We start from the raw sequence: 21,100 nt of genomic DNA, 5'->3' as shown, positions 1-21,100 counted from the left end.
ATGTACTGTTGACATTTGTCTGTACCACTGTTCCCTAAAACGAGGCACTTTGGTATATCTAAAAGAATATCTGGAGGACATCCAGGGAAGGAGAGTCTAAATGCATATCCAAGTTTCTGTGCCTTCCACAGTGCCATCTACTGCCAGCGGCCCTATGAGAAATATTCCACAAGAGGAAGGTAGGGATGTAGGTCATTTTGGAACTCGTCCACCCAGGTTGGCCCTCTTCAAGAAGAGGCTGTCTATCGCCAATGGACTTAAAGAGAAGGGGCCTTATTTATTTACAGGATTCAAATATCCACCTTTCCATCAGAAGTGGTGAACAGGGAACAAAACAAAACATGAATTAATTGGAAATTGATTTGTTTCTTATGCATTGTGATATTTTAGTATGGTTTGTTATGATTTTATTACCGTAAATAATTTTGTGAGCTGTTTTAAAAAAAAACGTTATCAAGCCATGGTATGTAAGTGAAAAATAGTATAAATGGTAAGAATACCTGATTGGCTGAAAGAAAATTAGTACTGAGTTGCCTGTATTTTAATTTATGACTGGATATATTCAACTTTTTATCTTTGCAGTGTTTAACTCTGTATGTTTCTGAACAGTAGTTTCTTTTTGACTTAGTTCTGTTGTCTGAAGGCCAATGTCCCCATCTCTAGCTCTTGTCTGCATTGACAAAGTGCACTATCCATGATGTGATTCATTTTTGGCTTAGCTTGATATGTCAGCCATTGTGGTTTGTAAGATGTGGTTTATGACTTAATTTTATAAATGAAGCACAATTGCTTTTTCAAGAAATCATGGTTAAAACAAACCATGGTTTGGTACAGTGTGTGAAGTTAGCTATTGAAAGTAAGGTCTATTCAGCCTTCCCTTTCTCACTGGAAGGAGACAGTATAAATTTTCACAGTGTCGTTTTCAAAGACCAAATACCTTAATGTGCACATGCTTTTCTTTGATTTAAGGAACCTGAAATGTCAGAAGAAAAAAACAAGAGTGAGGCAGCAGTTGCTGCACCAAGGAGCGTTGTAGAATTTGCCAGCTCTTCTCCAGCCCCAAAGAGAGCCCGGGAGGATAACAGCCACGTGCCTCTCATTATTCCTGTGTCTGTGCCAGTGAGGAAACTGGATGCTCAAGATATTGCCAGGGAAAAGGGCGAGGATGGGAAGCAGCAGCGGTTCCTGGCGAACGATCATGGCATTTCAGACAGCAAGCCTTCTGTAATTGTCACCCGGAGGAGGTCCAATCGCAATTTGAATATGGACATGTCAGCTCAGGTAGATCTTGGGGCTGTATGAATTCTCTGAGTTAGAGATGTCAGTCTTCCTGCATACATTCCACTCCTTTTATGTCAACAGTCAGCCTTCCCAAGGCAGATTCTAGCTGGATCTTAGGAAACAGGGCAAGTGTTTTAACTGTGGAGCCAATGACTAAAGAGGTTGGTGGGCTGCCCTTCACTGAATGTGTACAGATAGAAGTTGAACAGCTGACTGTCATACACAGTTTGCTTTGGTTTGATGTGTGAAACGAGGTTGAACTCACTGGCCTAAATTCTTCCTTCCAGCTCTATGTTTCTATGAACGTGGTGCCTTCTAGCTGTTGGCTGAGGCAACTCAAACTTACTTGGGGGTTACCAGGCTGTAGACAATTATTTTCGCCTGCTTCAGAAGTTACAATAGATTCTTATTGTTGCCTAGTGTTTAATTTTCAAGGCTGGGTTGACTTAGTGACAGAGCAGTACCTCTAGTTCCTTCCTCTAGGGAAAAGGGGAAGCAAGGAAGGACTAAGGGGAGTCCTCTTTGAGGGCAGGAGTTCCATGGGTTGGATAGTTCGCATTTCAATGATATGTGGATTTTGTTTGAATTTTACACACAGTTCATTTTCTGCATGCTTTTTTGGCTACATCAAATGTTATATGTTATAGACACTGAAGCATTTCCATATAAAAAAATAATAAATAATAAATAGTGGTGAATTACGACTACATCTGTTTTCCAAAGTTTCTTCCCAAGTAGAAAGAAGTCACCCTATGTGATCTTCTATTAAAGCTCATACAATAAATGTATTTTATATGCATGGAATAATCCTAGCCAACTTTACTCCCATTGTATTACTTAACTTTGGATGGAAGATAATAGCTTTCTTAGTTACATGTTACTAAGAAGATAGTTTCCAAGACGAAGAGGGGGGCTGGATAAAAAGTATCCATGTACATTATCCAAAATGGATGCCTTGATGTTTTCATTCATTAACTTAATTCCGATAATGCTGTTTTGCTAATTTCACATTATCATTCAGGATTCTCAAAGTTGTAAGGCCGTGCTGTACAAAACTTGCAATCAGTGATTAGTGCTAACTGTTCAGCTTGTCTTATGAGCTCTTTTTGGAATAAATGCAGTAAAAAAAAAGATTCTAAGCTCTTCAACCTCTTTTTTTCCTCCTCAAAAGGTGCGGTGTAACTTGATAATGTTATGGAGGTAACAGAATAATATTGACATTGTTCTGATAGAATAAACAAACGATGCTTAGTTTACGTTAAGTTGGGTCTCCCTGTTCTTGGACAGCTCTTCCATCCACAGTCCTCTGTGCCCCATAGTGGTGGCAGGCAAGGCAGAAGAAGGAAAAAATCTTCTCCCTTTCCCTTTGAAGTCCCTAATGGATTGAAGAGATTTCTGTGAATGGAGGGAGGTGAGGACAGTCCCTTGTTTCAGAGATGCAGGGAAGGTTTTGAGACTTAAATATTTTCCTCTATTGGAAACAAAGCATGTTTCTTTTTATATATGTTTATATAGCATGAAGGCGCTGCTCCAAAAGAAGTGGATGGTTTTGCACGGAAACCAAAGCAACGACCAAGACCAGAGCCTCTTTTCATACCCCCCAAAGCTGGCACCTTCATTGCCCCACCAGTCTACTCCAATATCACACCGTACCAGAGCCACTTGCGTTCGCCTGTCCGTCTGGCTGATCACCCTTCTGACAGGAACTTTGAGCTACCTCCTTATACTCCCCCGCCCATTCTCAGCCCAGTACGGGAGGGCTCAGGACTATATTTCCATGCTTTCCTTTCTGCCACTGGTAATGCAGTTCCACCTCCGATGACTCCAAAAGCTGCACACAGGACCCTGCTCAGATCTAGTAAGTTTCTTGTGTAAGTGTTCTTGGTGAGTTGGGATGGGAGGATCCCCAGGGATGGATTACAGCTGACAGTTGTAGATAATATAAATTGGAAAGTTTGTTCAGGCTGAGGTATTTTAGGTTCTGCTTAGGCTAGCCTCTCCATCATGGCGTTCTCCAGATACATTACAATTCCCAGGATTCATTGCTCTCCCAATGCATCTGGAGGGTGCCAGGTTGGAGAAGATGTGTTTATACCATGGTAATGGTATGCAGCATAAGACTGCAGTATATAATCGAAATATGGCCTCAATAAATAATGGCTATAAGTTGCTATCTTGTCATAAGTATGGAGCTGAGAGTTATATATAACTTAGTTCATCATCATCATCATCAGTCTTTTAGATAGATTGGATTATACATTTAATTAAATGAATTTGTTTGCAGACAGTACAGAAGCCACCCCTCCAGTCCTCTCTGTAATGGGAGAGTGCACTCCTGTCAGCATTGAACCGTAAGTATTCAGTTGAAAAAATATATAGTGCTGTTGCTTAATGTCAGAGACGTCTTCTTGGTCATATGAGAAGTCCTTTTCCTGACTTCATTCCTGAGAAATTTAGTTTCTGTTAGCCCAGGAAGGAAGGAAGATATTCTTCTGTTCAGCTAGTCTGTACAGCTCAGCTGAATTGCTGGGGTGGGAAGGAAGGGTGTGAACTGAGGTAAGGGATATGGAGTCTTCAAGATGCTGCTTTATTGCAACTTTCAACAGCTCCAGGTAATGTGGCTCATGATGAGGATGCTGGGAGTTGTAGTTCATCAGCTGGAGAGTCACCTACACCCTACCCATAGTGTAAATGAATGTATTTGTGAAAATGCGTGCATGTGAGGGTGCCAGTGTTGCACGGCACAAGCGACTCTGCCTGATACTGCTTCCCAGTCCCTATTCATTTATCAATTTTTTTTATCAATTCCCATCTCCCCCTGAGGAGGGACTCTGGGCGGTTTATAATAGAAATAAAATTTAAAATTCAATCCAACCTATAAATAATGCATTACATAGAGATATAAATAGAAAATAAAAATATAAAATGCAATAAAATCCAGATGGCAGTAGGTTCTTCTTCAGTCCGTGAATATATAAGGGGCCATTCTAGGATACCAGCCATCCCCAAGAATGACTATTCCCCTCTCCGCCCCAGGTGCGATGGCAAAACCAGGTCTTCAGTTTTTTACAGAAGTCCAGGAGAGAGGGGGCTTGCCTCACCTCTGGGGGAGAATGTTCCAGAGGGTGGGAGCTGCTGCAGAGAAGGCCCGCTTCCTGGTCCCCGCCAGATGGAATTCTCTTACAGACGGGGCCCGTAACATGCCTGCTCTGTATGACCAGGTGGGGCGGGTTGATGTGATGGGGATGAGACAGTTCCTCAGGTAGCCTGGACCCGCGCCATGTAGGGCTATAAAGGTAATAACACCTTGAATTGGGCCCAGAAGCAAACTGGAACCCAGTGCAGCTTGCGCAGCAAAGGTCTTGGGAGCACCTAGAATTGTCTGCACGGCCACATTCTGGACCAGCTGAAGCTTCCAGATACTCTTCAAGGGTAGCCCCATGTAGAGCACATTGCAGTAGTCTAATTCACCTGCCCAGGGCAGTCTGATCCTCAGGCCAAAAATGGTTTCCCTTCACTACTGTACCTTGAGACAGGCTTTATTAAGGACCTTCATTCATAGAAGTATTATGCATGTTTGAGCATCAGATGTCATTCATCATTGTGGAGGAACCAGGCAAAATACGGCTTCCTGCTAGTTCATAGCATCACTTCAGTGTGGAGTCACTTCCTAATACATGTATATTAGATATTAGCTTGCTGTCTTGCAGGCTTATTTTTAAAAAGCGGTTTCATTCAGTGTTCTAATTAAGTCTACAATCCTATACTTGTTAAAATCTCATTCCTTTGGCCTGATGCAAAGGGCTTTGAGTAAAGGGAAAGACTGGGCCCGGCATTCTTCTTTCTCCTGATTTCCTGTGGAAATTGATAAGCAACTGAGCACAAAAATAGAATGAATGAAGGCTTTATTAGGAACATAGGCATCCATGACAGAGCGGGAGGAAGGAGTGACATACATCAAGATGTCATGATACAAACCCCACAACTTACAATATTTCCATCAGATGTTGGATGCAAGTACTGAAGAGTGGAATTTGCATTATGATGTGTCACCATGTTCATGTTGTCATCTTGACATAATTTCAGTTTGCTGCAGGAGCCTGTGATTAGGAGCCCTGTAGATGCAAGCTAACTCCTGGTCCAACAACAGTATCTGTAGATAGAAACTGTACTCAAATGCTTCAGCTGATTATTCTTCGAATCTTGGTAGAGAAATCCAAACCCTTTAAAGGCTTAAAAGAAACACTTGGAAGCAAAACACTACCTGAATAGCTCCAGGATAATATTAATATCTGTAACTAAGCCAGTCTCCAGACTAACAGATTTATCCATTTCTTCTTCAGAATAACCTAGGAATTCAATATGCATTGTGTTTGACCATTGCATTGCTCACGTGTAATATAATTTAGCCACATTTGTTTGTAGATGGCAGATTACAATCCTGCTACAAATGCATTTTGAATGTATGTCTGTATCATAAGCACACACACTCATACAGGGACATTCATTTTTATATCTGTTGAGCAAGTTATTTAAATTTGTATGTGCTGCTTGTTCCTCTTGTTCTATCAAGGGGGTTGGGATGCTCTCTTGTTCTTACCGCACTTGTGAAATAGGTTATGGTGATGCCTGCCTAGAACCACTAAATAAATGGAACAATTTAGCAGTGATTTAAGCTTCAGGCACTAGAGTTGAACTTTTCTTCATCTGATATCATATGCAGACTTAACAAGCAGTCCTGTCTTGGACAGGGCCCTTGAATTTTCCATAATTATCACTTAGCATCTTGATAATGTGTTTAGCAATTATCACTTAGCAGATGAGTTGCATAGAATGAGACAAGCATGTGTGAAGAAATTTGCCATATTTGGGTCGTTTTATATATAAGTAAACAGATTACAGTTCTCTTTATTGGAAGCTTCTGAATCTTCTTTTTCTATTTTAACACATTTGCTCCTAGTTAGCATATGCTGGCTTGCTAAGAATACAAAAGAAGAACCTTTTATTTTGAGGCAGTTGAAATAGTTGAAATAGATATGGGAAAAGATTATTATATGTATTTCAGGTCATGACCACCCATGAAACTACTCTTTGTTTCAAGTAGGTTGTGCTTTTGGCAAATTGGGTGCGTCGTTTTGTTAATGTTCATTTACTGTTCAAGGCGGATCAACGTGGGGCCTCGGTTTCAAGCAGAAATCCCACCGCTTCGAGATCGATCTCTGGCAGTCTCTGATGTTGCTAAGGAGCAGTTGGTGTGGCAGCCATGGGAGGAACTGGAAACCAATCCAGCTATCCAAGAGAATGGTAAAGAATTTTAAATCTGAATGACCACAAAAACAAGGAGGGAGGTGGTACAACTTCTAAAAGTCACTGGACAATCAACCAAGTTGTTGGCCTTTGATTCACCTGTAAACATTAAAGCTTGTAATAGATCAAGGAACTCTAAATGGAAAATCACTGTGAAAGTTGGAAACTTGAGAGTAATTGTAATAATTGTACATTTTTATCTTTATTATTTTGTCCCACATTTAAAAAACAAACTTTATCAGAAACATTTACAGTCATCCATCTGACCAGATTTTTAAAAACTCAGTGGGTAAAAATCCATTTGATGTCTCCCACTGGCAGCTTCTCTTCCTGCAGCTCATCCCCCTCCTCAAAATCTGCTCCAATGTTGAAAGTACAGAGCAGATTCTGGAGGATGTGCAGCATTAAATGAGAGAGAAAAATATCAGGCAATTTCAGATGCTGTCCCATAAGGGCAATAGGTGAGTAAAATATTAGCTAAGTTAAACCATTGAAAAGCTGTTAGGTCATAAAGGTGTCATTAGCAATTTCTAAAACTTAATATAATGTGATGGGCCTGCTTAAAGATGGGCTACCTCAAAAAAGCCCATGCTTTATATTTTGGGCCCTCTTCTTCTGGGCTGTCCCATATAATGCATATCATTGCAAATCTTAGAAGTAGGACTTACCTTCCTGGAACCCAACATTCTAAGGCAAATTCAAAGCTAAAGTGGATATTTCCTTTATTTCCATTGCTTATTCAGTAAGGATTGAAAATGAACCTGCAGGCATACATTTTGAAGCAAATGTTTGTAGCTCAGGGTTGAACTGTGGAGTCCTTGGTGCTCTCTGAGCCTTGTTGTTTTCTTGCAGACGTTCCATTGCCAGACTAGGCAACATCTTCAGTACAAAGAGGGAGTGGGCCTTGCTCTCAGTTTATATACTGTGGCTTGCCCTGCTTGTGTTGGTAGGGGTGTTGTTCTCTCCTTGGGAATTCTTTGATTGGGCTGTTGTTTGCTGCTTGGTTGAGGAAAGGATAACACTCCCACACTTACAACCCAAAGTATGGATCTGGTATGTAGATGACACTTTTGTCGTAATACAAAAGAAACAACTGGAAGAAACCCACAAAACCATCAATAACTTCTTTAATGGAATAAAATTCACAAGGGAGGAAGAAAACAACAACTCACTACCATTCCTGGACATCCACATCAGTAGACGAAATGATGGTAAGTTAGAAACACAAGTCTACAGGAAAGCTACCCAAACCAACCAAGTGCTCCACTACCAAAGTAACAATCCAACCTCCCACAAGAGAAGCTGTGTAAGAACATTATTCAGACGAGGACTTACACACTACAGCAGCCCAGAACACCAGAAAAAAGAGAGAGAACATCTGCACAGCATCTTCCAACAAAATGGATATCCGCTCAACTTTATCAAAAAGTGCCTCACCACCCAACCCACTACAACCCAACCAATGGAAACTATGAAAAGGATAACACTGCCATACATCAGAAACATCTCAGAAACCACCAACAGACTGTAACAACCACATGGCATCACCGTAGCACATAAACCAACTAAAACTCTTCAAAACATTTTGTTGTTGTTGTTGTTTATTCGTTTAGTCGCTTCCGACTCTTCGTGACTTCATGGACCAGCCCACGCCAGAGCTTCCTGTCGGTCGTCAACACCCCCAGCTCCCCCAGGGATGGGTCCGTCACCTCTAGAATATCATCCATCCATCTTGCCCTTGGTCGGCCCCTCTTCCTTTTGCCCTCCACTCTCCCCAGCATCAGCATCTTCTCCAGGGTGTCCTGTCTTCTCATTATGTGGCCAAAGTATTTCAGTTTTGCCTTTAATATCATTCCCTCAAGTGAGCAGTCTGGCTTTATTTCCTGGAGGATGGACTGGTTTGATCTTCTGGCAGTCCAAGGCACTCTCAGAATTTTCCTCCAACACCACAGTTCAAAAGCATCGATCTTCCTTCGCTCAGCCTTCCTTATGGTCCAGCTCTCACAGCCATATGTTACTACAGGGAACACCATTGCTTTAACTATGCGGGCCTTTGTTGTCAGTGTGATGTCTCTGCTCTTAACTATTTTATCGAGATTTGTCATTGCTCTTCTCCCAAGGATTAAGCGTCTTCTGATTTCCTGACTGCAGTCAGCATCTGCAGTAATCTTTGCACCTAGGAATACAAAGTCTTTCACTGCTTCTACATTTTCTCCCTCTATTTGCCAGTTATCAATCAAGCTGGTTGCCATAATCTTGGTTTTTTTGAGGTTTAGCTGCAAGCCAGCTTTTGCACTTTCTTCTTTCACCTTCATCATAAGGCTCCTCAGTTCCTCTTCACTTTCAGCCATCAAAGTGGTATCATCTGCATATCTGAGATTGTTAATGTTTCTTCCAGAGATTTTAACTCCAGCCTTGGATTCCTAAAGGCCAGCTTTTCAAAACATTAAGCAACCCAAAAGACCCAATAGCCCAAGAAGAAAAAACAGGAGTTATTTACAATGTACAATGCAAAGACTGTAACAGCCACTATGTAGGACAGACAGGCAGAAGACTAGGAGAGCACATCCACAAACACCAGCTAGCAGTCAGAAGCCATGATGAGAGCTCCTTAATCTCACAACACATGGACAGACTCAACCATAGTTTCAACTGGGAAACTGAGCATCCTAAACCAAGCCAAATCCAAAAACACCAGAGAATTCCTGGAAGCCTGGCACTCAGACTAAGCAGCCATCAACAGACACGTAGAGGTAAACATTTACATACCATTCAAAAGAGACAATAGAAAAGCCAAAAGACCAGTACACTGCCTTGCCAGCAATCAACACCCAGATATGCAAAAATCAACACTAGGATTAACACCAGATGAACCATCAAACAGCACAGTACACCCTAATCAAGGAACTATTAACTCAGGCAATCAACCAAGCAGCAAACAACAGCCCAATCAAAGAACTCCCAAGGAGAGAACAACACCCCTATCAACACAAGCAGGGCAAGCCACAGTATATAAATTGAGAGCAAGGCCCACTCCCTCTTTGCACTGAAGATGTTGCCTAGTCTGGCAATGAAACATCTGCAAGAAAACAGCAAGGCTCAGAGAGCATCAAGGACTCCACAGGCATACTTTTCTCATAACGTGGAAGTATTAGTATGTGTGTCTCTTCTGACCCTGAATAGGGTGGGATGGATAGTGACAATATCATAGTAAAAAGCAGGACATCAAGACTAGTCCATGTTACTGGGAAGCATGAAGGTGGAAGTTGAAGAAGCTCTGGTCCTCTAAGGAATGTTGGGGTCCATCAACCCGAGCTAGTGTGGCCAGCGGTCAGAGATGTTGGGAGCTAGGATCCAACAACACTCTGAGGACCACAGGTTTATTTATTTATTCATTTGATTTCTATAGCTGCCCATCTCAACGAGTGACTCTGGGTGGCTTACAACAATAAAACCATAAAACAATTACAATTAAAACAGTTAAAATATAAAATAAATACAAAATAAATATACATGGCTGCCAAGTGAGCAATGCATGGATATTAATACAGCCAAGAGACGGGACCATCCACACACTCGAGGCCCCAGGCCTGGGCACAAGCCAGGTCTTTACGGCCTTACGAAAGGCTGACAGGGTTGGGGACATCCTAATTTCTGGAGGAAGGATGTTCCAGAGGGCAGGCGCTAAGAAGGAGAAGGCACGCCTTCTAGTTCCTGCCAGCCGACATTCCCTGGCTGACGGGACCCGCAGCATACCCAACCTACTAGATCGAATTGGATGGGCAGAAACAACTGGGAGAAGGTGGTCCCTTAGGTAACCCAGCCCCAAGCCATGAAGGGCTTTAAAGGTGACAACCAGCACCTTGAATTGCACCCGGAAGCATACCGGCAACCAATGCAGCTCCCATAGCAGTGGTGTTACATGTGTTGAGTACCCGACACCATTTACTATCTATGCAGCTGCATTCTGCACCAGTTGAAGCTTCCGAATGCTCTTCAAGGGCAGCCCCATGTAGAGCACATTACAGTAGTCCAGACAGGAGGTCACGAGGGCATGAGCGACTGTGAGCAAAGCCTCTCCGTCTAGGAATGGGCACAGCTGGTGTACCACCCAAAGGTGTGCAAGGGCCCTCCTAGCCACGGCTGCCACCTGGCTCTTTGAGCAGGAGTCTACGAGGATCCCCAGATTGCGCACCAGGTCTGTCTGAGGCAGTGCAACCCCATCCAAGACCAAAGGTGGAAAAACCTTAGCACCGGGAGGCCCACAAACCCAAAGCCACTCAGTCTTGCTTGGGTTGAGTCGAAGCCCATTGCACCCCATCCAGGCCCTTACAGCCTCCAGGACGTCCATGGCATCACTCAGGGGTCTGGGGTAGAGATATAAAGCTGAGTATCATCAGCATATTGATGGTATCTTACCCCAAACAGTTAGATCTCCTCCCCCAACAGTCTCATGTAGTTAAATAGGAGAGGGGAGAGAACCGAGCCCTGAGGCACCCCACAGAGTAGAGGACGTGGGCTGGAACCGACCCTGGAGGAAGGAGGAGAACCAGCACAACACTGTGCTTCCCACCCCGAACTCCCGAAGCCGGTCCAGAAGGATACCATGATTGATGGTATGGAAAGCCCCTGAGAGGTCAAGAAGAGCAAGGATGGTTGCACTGCCCCCACCCCACTCCCGCCAGAGGTCATGTAAGAGTGCAACCAATGCTGTCTCAATCGCATAACCTTGCCTGAACCCTGACTGAAAAGGGTCCAGATAATCTGCTTCATCCAGGGTCCTCTGCAGCTGCCACGCAACCACTCTTTCCACAAACCTCCCCAAAAAGGGGAGGTTGGAGACTGGACAAAAACTGGACAAAAACAACCCTTAGGTTCCCAGTTAAGGGGTAGTGGGGTCCATTGATCACAAAATTATGGAAGGGTTGTGAGTATAAGACAGACTGTACATATATTTGCTGGTTTCCTTCTTAAATTGATGTCTGTTTCATCCACCTATCGCATAACATGGTGAATCTTTCTTTTTAACATAACAGTGGAGAACCTGGTAACAGCTGCTTGTTCAAGTATATTTCCTGGAGGTGGTACCAATCAAGAGCTGGCATTTCATTGCTTACATGAAGCGAAAGGAGACATTGTGGTAAGACTCCAGCAACCTCTGATTGGACCTGGAAAGTTTTCTGTATAAATATAAAATATTGATCTCCTGCAAGGACTAACAGTATTGTATAGCCCAGCTAATGGACTTTGCAAACTTTCATATGAGGTTCTACTACTCTGTTATTATGCATTCATCATAATGCATTCTATTTTTTACCTGTAGCTGATTTGAGTGAGGCAGACCAAGAGCTGTTGACAGCTCTTCTAGGCACTTTCCTTCATTTTCCTTCCATTGCTCATGGTGCATTTGCCTCTAGGCCTTCATAAACTTGGTATTGGTAGGTCAGCCTTCCCAACCTGATGCCCTCTGGTATTCCTAGCCAGCATGAGCATCAGGTTGGGGAAGGCTGCTTTAAGTTAATACTGCGGTGGGTGTTATCAAAGTTATGCTTTGCTTAACAGTGGTTTTTTGAATAAGTGATAATTGGCTGGGTTTATTTAACATGCATAGCCATAAGCTATGTTTTACAAACTGCAGTGACTGGATTCACGCTACAAGCAAAATTGGATAAACAACATTATGGCTTAACTGTGCTACCCGAGCCATGCCAGAGCACATGCTTACGTGCAAAAGGCCCCCAGTTCACTCCTACTATCTCCATTATAGGGCTGGAAAGGCTCCTGTCTGAAGCCCTCAGGAGCTGCAATCAGTCAGCATAGGCAAAACTGTGGTTGTCTGTTAGTTTCTAAGGTCTGACTGTCTAACCCTGGCATGGGATTGGTGTTGTCTTGGAGAAACTGAACTATAAAACCTCTCTTTCTGTGTAATAGAACTTTTTTACTGGAAATAATTAAGCTGGCATATGTAGCTCTTGATAATATTTGCAGAAAGAAAAACAGATGTAATGTTAGAAATATCTGTGGCTGCATTATGCTTGACTCCGTTGATTTCCTGGAAGATCTAGAATAAATTTGGCATTTATGTGCTTGCTGTGAAATACTGTTTACTTGTGCATGATTAAACATGGGCGTTAACCGGCTTTGCAAAGAACAATGATTTAAGGCAAAGTCCTTGGTTTTGTTTTGTTTTATTATTATTAGGCACATGTTAGCAGGGACCATTATCAAATGAGGTACATAGTTTAGGAGTAGATATATAATTCTCTTTCACATACAGGATTAAACTAAACCTCAAGAGGAACAAAAGGGAGGAAATATAATCCTCTAGATAAGAATTATTGTAGGATTGGGGAAGGGAGATAGTAGTCTCAGTTTAGCCATTAGCAAGTCAGCAGCTGCATTTGGATGTCACTGTAAGGCATAGTTTTATTGTGACTGCATTGAATTTAGCAATCCTCACTTCTCCCAAAAAGTTACCAAGGAGAGTACAGTAAAAACATTCAGTTCTTTTTTAGTTTAACCACATTTTAGCCCATTGCTTTAGCCTACTAGGGTAGATTACTGTGGGTGATTTTGTTCTTGCTGAATTAAAAGATCAGTTTTTTAAAACATGGTTTAAGGCTGGTTGTTTAAAAAAGGCATAATGTTAAACTTAGTTTGTCAAATTAATCAACAATGGATTGCAATAGCAGTGGAAGAGGGGAAGGGGAACAGGCAAGTCCAGCAGTCTGTTCCTCTCACAATAAACCACGATGAATTGCAGTGTCTAAAGGCAGCCAGTGTGTCTTAGCCTTGGCTCCCTTCCTAAAAAATGGCAATCACATTGAGGGTAAGATCAGAGTTACACTTCAGGCTTTCTTTTTTCCAGTAACTAGTAAGGAGAACAAAACAGTTAGTGAATGACATAAACATGATAATGCAAAGTATACCTTCAGTGGATTTTTTGCAGATGCCCAAATGTCTTGATGGTTTATACCTGGAAGGATTATGAATAAAAAGTTGAATGGGAACCATTCATGGCCCAGAGGCTTTCAGTGGCTTTATGCAAGTTGCTAAAGCAGCAGCTTCGTGAATGTTGGTCCAAGAAACCTTAAGTCCTAGTAGGTTTGTTAGCCTTTAATGTGCCTTGACCCCTTGTTTTTGCTAAACAAGCGAGCTCTGTGCCACTTATTCATTTCAAAGGGCTAGTTGCAAGGATAAATTAGCCAATGGTATTCTCTCTGAATCTTACTAGTCAGGTGGGCCCTAAATCCTAAATATACACAGCAATAAGCAGGAAAGATCAAAGTTGTTCAGCAGTAGCAACCTTGTTCAGGTTTTATTATTTGAGCTGAAACTGGTTTTGTTTTCCCTTCAGGCTGCTTTGACCAAAATGCTGCTGAAGAAATCAGTGCATTCTCCAAGCCACCTGCTGGCAGATTATCACTACACAGGTATGCTGCAATAAGATAATAGGTGTAGCTTCTTTTCTCCTTCCCCATTTTAGGCATAAGAAAATTTCAGAATCACCACCCTGATAAATTGGAGGAACTTTGTTATGTGTGGGAGATATTTCTTCGTCTTAGGGTCCTAGTGTTCTCCAGTTTAACCTATGGCTGGTTTTAATGCAATCTGTTTTTAGAAATAGTGTGATAAATACCTTTTGTGGTCTAGTATGAATGTGCACATGCATAGGAAAGTGTGAAAAGATGACTCAGGCTATTAAATAAACTGCCATTTTATGTTTAAAGAGTCTTACGTATAATTGAAATAAATTTATGCATAAAAATTGTCCCCGACCTGATACTTCTGAGGTAGACTGGACTACAACTCCCAGAATTCCTAGTCACATGGCTAGGAATTCTGGAAGTTGTAGTTCAACACTTCTGGAGGGCAGCAAGATCTAGAAGATTAGGCTTACAGGCATTGGCTGTTTCTTAATCTTAGCCCATTTTACCAGACAGAACCCCCCACCCTTCCTACTGATTGCTTTATCTCTGCTAAAGAAGAATTGTGTGGCTTCTGAACAGTTCTTTGAAAAGCAAATGAATTTTGAGGTCACATCGTGTTTGTGCTGCCTCACTCTGTCTGATATGACATGGAGGGTTACGAGGTTTATCTGTAGCTAGGATGTCCCTGGAAAGAGGCTAGCCAGTGCAGGAAATTAGTTCAGCAACCTGAAAATTTGGCAGCCTGAGAGTGTCTTTTTTTTGAGGATAAGGAAATCTCTTGACAGCAATCTCTCTAATCTCGGTAATATCTTAATTCATTTAAATAAGAGCAAAGATTGTGTTGACTTTCTTAGTGAAAGGTAAAGTGAGAGCATGGGAGGAAAATGTATTGCGGACAGTTGTTGGAAATCCCTCCTAGAGCAACTCTCCTAGAATACACATTATGTTTGGAATGTCTCTCAGTTTACAGGGTATAATATTTGACAGAAACAAATCTAAACCTCACTTAAGCTCATAGAAATAAAATTACAAAAACTTCTGGTGTTGCTTACTGCGCAACATCGCATTATTTATATTATATGAATTATATACTGGGCAGAGCCCGTGAGATGTAACTATAGTCTACATTCATTTAAGTGCAAACCAATTACAGGTGATGTTGGGCACAAACTTGCATTGTGACAAATATATAGGAGCATGCCGCTTTGGGGTGTTGGAACTTAATACCAGCAGCTCCCCTCCTGTGATCTCTTCACTCTTGCATTTCTCCTAAATACCAACCACCTTGTCTCATCTCTCATGATAGCACTGGCTAATCTGCTCTGATGTCACACAGGAATATGGTTGGGAGATGTGCACATCCCCTGTGAGCTCTTTACTTAGCACTGATCTGAGGTCACTACAATTTCAGCAAGGCAGGGAAATGCTCAGAGGCATGTGTGACCCTATAGAATGTAGAACAATGCTCTCCAACCTCATGATTTCAAAGCCTTTTGTTGGTGTAGTACAACTCTAGTGGTGAAACCAGCCAATCTAAGGACCTGTTGCCATAAGCAGATACTTATCTTGATCCAAAGCTGGTTATGATTGTGAAGAGAAGTACCCCTTCCCTCCATTTCATTCCAAGTGTGGTTTGTCTTAGCTCCCTCCTTTATGATGAAAAGCAAAGGTAAAGATTCCCTTGAACTGAGCTGGACCTTTGGACACATCTATGTAAGGTGGTGGTGTTGCTAGCAGAATGCCAAAGTGGTTTGCCATGGCTGATTTCTGGGGTATTTTTTTGACTTCGTCATTTGTTGTAAAACTCTACCCATCAAAGTGTTCTTGGCCAGACGTATAAAATCCAACCTTGTTTCTATATGTTGTTGGTTTGGTGAGTAAGACTTCAGCATTTTAGGTATTCAGGGATATTATTTTTATTTAAGTTTAATTATCAGGTTCCAGTGCACAGACACACATACGTTGTCTGTATTTGCTAATTTAAAGAGATACATAGATAGTATGTTGTCTGCATTTGCTAATTAAAACGGCTTAATTTTTTTTTAAAAAAATACCCATCTGGCAAGGCTTCTGAAATGGGATTTAATCCAAGAATAATAACTTTAAATTAATTCAAACAGGATAGCGGAAATGTTCACGAAAGATCTACCTCAACAAGAAGGCATTTTTGTGTTGGGAAATAAGTAATGTAATTGAATTATGTTCCACTTTCTCTTTTTCCAGGGTCAGACAGCTGGAGCGTAGCTGAGAAGAAACACTTCAATAAGGGAATTGCCATCTATAAGAAAGACTTCTTCCTTGTTCAGAAGCTTGTGAGTTCTTTCTCATATCCCTAACTCATGGCAAAAGAATTGACCTTTACCTGTAGGATACATACACATGTCTCTGGTTGATTAATTTTGCAGGGTTATGATCAACCACTAGCAAAAAGAGACACTGCTTATAGCTTGGTTGGAGGACCTTCCAGCCCAATTTTGGGAAGTGAATGGGGGGCAATGGGACAGATCCCTCAACAAGAGGAGTGAACAAACCAGCAATGCTTCAACTGTCATTTATTTTATGGTTCCCAGTTCTGGCACAAGCTGAAATGTTAAACCAACTTCAGACTATGAGTTATTTCCCAGGCTTGTTCTAAAACTGTTAAGCATTATTTCTTGCTGAGAATGAAGCAGGAAAATAGAGTTACTTGAAGAATATCTGATTTGTATGCTACCTTGTGTGAAAGTAGGAGTGAAGGAACCCTAAGCATAGCCAAAAAATTAATTCCTATCTTGGTTTTTGAGCCAAACTATGAGACTCTATATGCAAAATCTATTTGCAACCAGGACCATTTCATGGGTGATATTTTATTATCTGCCTAAGAAAAATCCATATATTGCAAAACAGATGCACAGCTATCATTCTTCAGTGGTTGCATCACACTTCTTTATTTAGAATTTTAAGTTTTCTGAATCAAAGCTATCTTGATCAAGCAAAGCATTAAACTGCCACCACAGTCTGGAAAGCCCCACGGCAATTTGCACAAAATAATGCTTTGGAGTCTCTCTTTCTTCATGTATAACAACTCCACTGTTCCTCAGTTTCCACCTGACAAGTGGCCTTGAAACCCAGAGATCTGTTTCAACAGCAGTTAAAGTCATATTTGTTGCACATAGGCCGACCTTCAAGAAAATAGATCTGGACAGTGGCCAGGAGCTTTGAATCTCATGAATATAGCCAATGAATCTGTATGCAGTATAATTGGTTTTCATGTTGAAATTGGACCTGTTGTTTTATTTCCTCAACAGCTCAGTGATTCTCTAATGGAGTAGGTTATTATTCCAGTTCCTCTAATTGTGTTGGCTATTTTTCTCCTACGGGACTCCAGCCCTACTCAAGGGCTTGTGAATCGTAAAAGTAGCATCTAATTATATATGAGGTGTCCACCTGTAACACAAAAGTTCAGAAAGGAATATTTATGAAGTACTATAGAATAATAGGTTTATTATTAAGAAATTATATTATTTGAAATTTAAGATATAAAAGAAAGAAGATATCTCTGGACTGGCTAATGAGTTTCATTTGGTCCTGTGATGGCTTTAGGTTACATTCAGGACTATCCCAGGACTGTTCAGCTGAAAAAATTTCAACTATCACATTACAAAGTGTAGCCTATTGGTGTTTGCAATCACAGTCCACGCATCCATTGTGGAATCAAGTGAATGGTCAACTGTTCCATTGTTATCTCAGAACCATCTGCATTTACTGTCCAAACTGGTCTTTTCTATTTTTACTTTGACATTTGTGCATTGTGCTGGGTTTTGTACAGCAAAAAGCATTTCTTGTGTTTCCTTTTTAATGGACCATTCTTAAGCCGCTGCCATGTTCTGCTGTAGTCTGATTATCCTTCAGTATCTTTTTAAAAACATGCCCGTGGAGTGCTTTGGTTTCCAGTTGTCTAGTCTCATTTCAAGCTGTTGCTTTTTATAGTCATGTTTTGATTTCATTTCTTCAAATAGACCTTTTTTCTGAGATTCTTTCAGTAAAGTTTCTTTACTAGTATTAAGACTTGTGATCATTTGGAGTTCTCTGATTTCTTTTTCTTGTGTCTTCCTTTGTTTCTCCATCCCATAATACTGCAGATAAAAACCAAGACTGTGGCCCAATGTGTGGAATTCTACTATACTTACAAAAAACAAGTCAAAATAGGCCGGAATGGGACTCTGATCTTTGGAGATGTTGATACTACTAATGAAAGAGCTGTTAAAGATGAAGCTGAAGTAGATATAAAGGTAACAGATACCAAACATGGGCTTTTGTGCTAAAAATTATTCTAGACCTCTGTGAGATTACATGCAAAGGTGTAGAGCCTGAAACAAACATTTTCTATCTCTGTGAGTTAGTGTGTTTGTATGGAAAGAGATACTCAGTAGAAAACAGGGAAATTGCAGAGCTCTACTTTAGTCTCATTGGTAGGAGCTATTAGAAGGATGATGAATGAGCCCTTTTGGATTCATGCATATTCCTAATCTGTGTTGAAGTGATTATTTTTAACGTATTCCTTTTTTACTCTTCTGAAGAGTTCCCATAGGCTTACACGTACTCTTCCTCCCAGAACATATAATGAGGATTATGAAAACACTGAAGATGAGGATGTTGAAGAAGTTGAGGAAGAATTGTCAATTAAAGAGGAAGCCGTGGAAGGGGATGAGTTGTATGGCAAGAACAGCAATTCAGCGCCTTCCAAATCTACTCATCTTCTAGATGTTGAGGATCAAGTAAGTGTTAAATGAACCACAGTCAACAATTTCTGCCTGAAGCATTTCTTACAAAACAGCTGACCAGGTTTAGTGGATTCAGTGTAATTTCCATCTTTAGTTAACAGCATTAGTGACATAAATTATTAATGGTTTGAATAATTGTTTGGCAGCTGCCTGATGCTTTCAAAGAAAGATGAGATTAGAAGTGTACATACAGGTAGTTCTCAGGTTATGACCATTCGTTCAGTGACCGTTCAAAGTTATGATGGCACTGAATGAGAGGGACTTACGATACTTCCTGTAGTCATGTGAGTGAGATCTGGGCACTTTGACCTAAACTACAGTGTGGGGATAATACATATATCAGTATGCTGCTATAGTATGTTTCTCTCAGGTTTTGCAACAAACCCGCTGTTTAATGTTATAAAGCCTTCAAGAAAACACCAAGAGGAGCTCAAAATATTCATAGCTTATTTAAGACATTGTTAAAATGTGCTCACTTTGTAATGTGTTGAACCCATTAAGTCTGAGTTTTAGCTTAATACAATTATATCAATGCTTTAATCACAGAAAACTCTTGACCTTTGTTGTGGTTCATTCTACATTTCTGACCATTGTTAAGCATCTATCCTTTAGGAATACTTAGAGCTACAGCTTGTAATAATGCTCTCTTCTTCTGAAGGCTAGTCATCTCCAGATGGAAAGACGTCTGGAATCTGGTGCTCCAGGAAGAACAGAAGCCAGAGGCAGAACTTCAAGAAGGACGAAGGAGACACCCATTAAATACCGGAAGACTTCGCCACCAGTGCAGAAGAGAAGGAGAAAACCAAAGCCTAAACAAGACACAGCCAACAAAACACAGAATCAAGAGGAGGAATTTCCATGTAAAAAATGCGGCAGGTAAACTTGGGAAGATTTGGAGATGATGAAACAAGTTTCTGGCATACTTTCTTCTGTCAAACAGGAATAATGAATGTGGAATTTTTGCTAACTTTAGTCTAAGGTAACTGCTGTGCTTCAGGCATTTGGGGATAAAAATGCTACACTTCCTTGCTGACTGGGGCTGATGGGAATTAAAGTCTACAATACCTAGAGGCCACCAGGTTGCCTAATCTGACTTAAGTGTGTGTGAAGTAAAAGGTTTTTGCTTTTTTTTTAAATAGCTCACACAATTACATTTTTCCTGTTATAAATTGTTAAGGTGTTATTTCATTTCTGTGCACATCCTCCTGCAAAAATGCTATCTTCCACTTGGGATGGTTTTCTCATATGAACGAAGTGATGTCGAGATGGGGAAATGCTCTAGGGATCTCTTGAAGGAGTATTTCAACAGCATCCTAGATAATTATTATCCTTTTCACTGCAATAGCAGGCACCAGTTCAAGCCTGAACAGGATTAAACATCAGTGGGCCTTCAGCTTGCACATATCTGTTTTAATTCATATGTGTCTATCTCAGTTAACTGGAGCTAGACTAAGGAAGAACATGTTTGCTGACTGCAAGAATGGTTAGGCTAGAAAGTTAACTTGTCTAGACTGCATAAACCCAGTGAATTACCAACCTTATCAAGCTTTTAAATCATGAAATGAATGAAACATATAGCCAATTTATTTCTAATTTGGTGCCAGAAAAAAAAAACTCTGATCCTTATGGGCTGTAAACTTGCAGGAAAAAAAGAGTAGGCTTTGTAGTTTTTTTCTCCCAAAAGAAATGTAAATCGAATTGCCAGGCCCACCCACTTGTTCCAGTCTGCATCTAAGTGGAAGTTACCTGGTAAACTAATACTTGGATATTCAAAAGGCTTGTACAAAATCTCTCACAAAAGAGATTTTTGTGAAATCATACAGAAATCATAATGATCATGGGAAATCTAAAAGACCAGAAGTGGATGAAAGGAGGCAGGTATGAAATACTTAAGTATTTGCATTACCAGATGCAAATGATGTCAGTTTGTGTTGAATTGGGTCTACAAAGAACATCAAAGATTTTCAAAAATTGTAATTGCAAGGAGATTTTTCCCTTATAATGATCATTGCAATTAGACTCTTCAAGTGTGTAGGGTTTGTATGCACTTCGTTTGTGTCAATTTGCTAGCAGAGATTCTTTATCAGTAGCTGCTCTTACCACGAAAAGTACCAGGCGGTGCCTCAAAATTAACACAAAACCTGAATTTAAGGTTTGATGCCCTTTCTGCCCAAGTCAGATGTTGTGTTCATGTGCTATACATGAAACCAGCTTGCAGAAAAAAGATAATAGAGTATTTTGGCAGTTTCCTCCATAGAACCTGAGGTCAAGCTGATAATGCTAAATAGAAGTCTTAATCATATTTTATTATTTCAGAGA

General features: G+C 40.9%; 1 protein-coding gene across 1 annotated transcript in view; it reads left to right on the top strand.

Annotated features, from left to right (window-relative positions):
* MIDEAS (mitotic deacetylase associated SANT domain protein) overlaps positions 1 to 21,100 on the top strand; it is a 65,852-nt gene that overhangs the window by 35,956 nt on the left and 8,796 nt on the right. Inside the window, exons 3-12 of the mRNA XM_063289860.1 lie at positions 970 to 1,281; positions 2,797 to 3,139; positions 3,566 to 3,632; positions 6,443 to 6,585; positions 11,625 to 11,728; positions 13,946 to 14,021; positions 16,242 to 16,330; positions 18,140 to 18,289; positions 18,578 to 18,775; positions 19,440 to 19,657. Coding sequence (XP_063145930.1) covers positions 970 to 1,281; positions 2,797 to 3,139; positions 3,566 to 3,632; positions 6,443 to 6,585; positions 11,625 to 11,728; positions 13,946 to 14,021; positions 16,242 to 16,330; positions 18,140 to 18,289; positions 18,578 to 18,775; positions 19,440 to 19,657 — 1,700 coding nt within the window. The remainder of the gene's footprint in view (positions 1 to 969; positions 1,282 to 2,796; positions 3,140 to 3,565; positions 3,633 to 6,442; positions 6,586 to 11,624; positions 11,729 to 13,945; positions 14,022 to 16,241; positions 16,331 to 18,139; positions 18,290 to 18,577; positions 18,776 to 19,439; positions 19,658 to 21,100) is intronic.

Source organism: Candoia aspera, chromosome 1, assembly GCF_035149785.1.
Source record: "Candoia aspera isolate rCanAsp1 chromosome 1, rCanAsp1.hap2, whole genome shotgun sequence".
Taxonomy (NCBI): domain Eukaryota; kingdom Metazoa; phylum Chordata; class Lepidosauria; order Squamata; family Boidae; genus Candoia; species Candoia aspera.
Note: the sequence above shows the minus strand (reverse complement) of the source record. Positions and strands in the feature narration are given on the sequence as shown.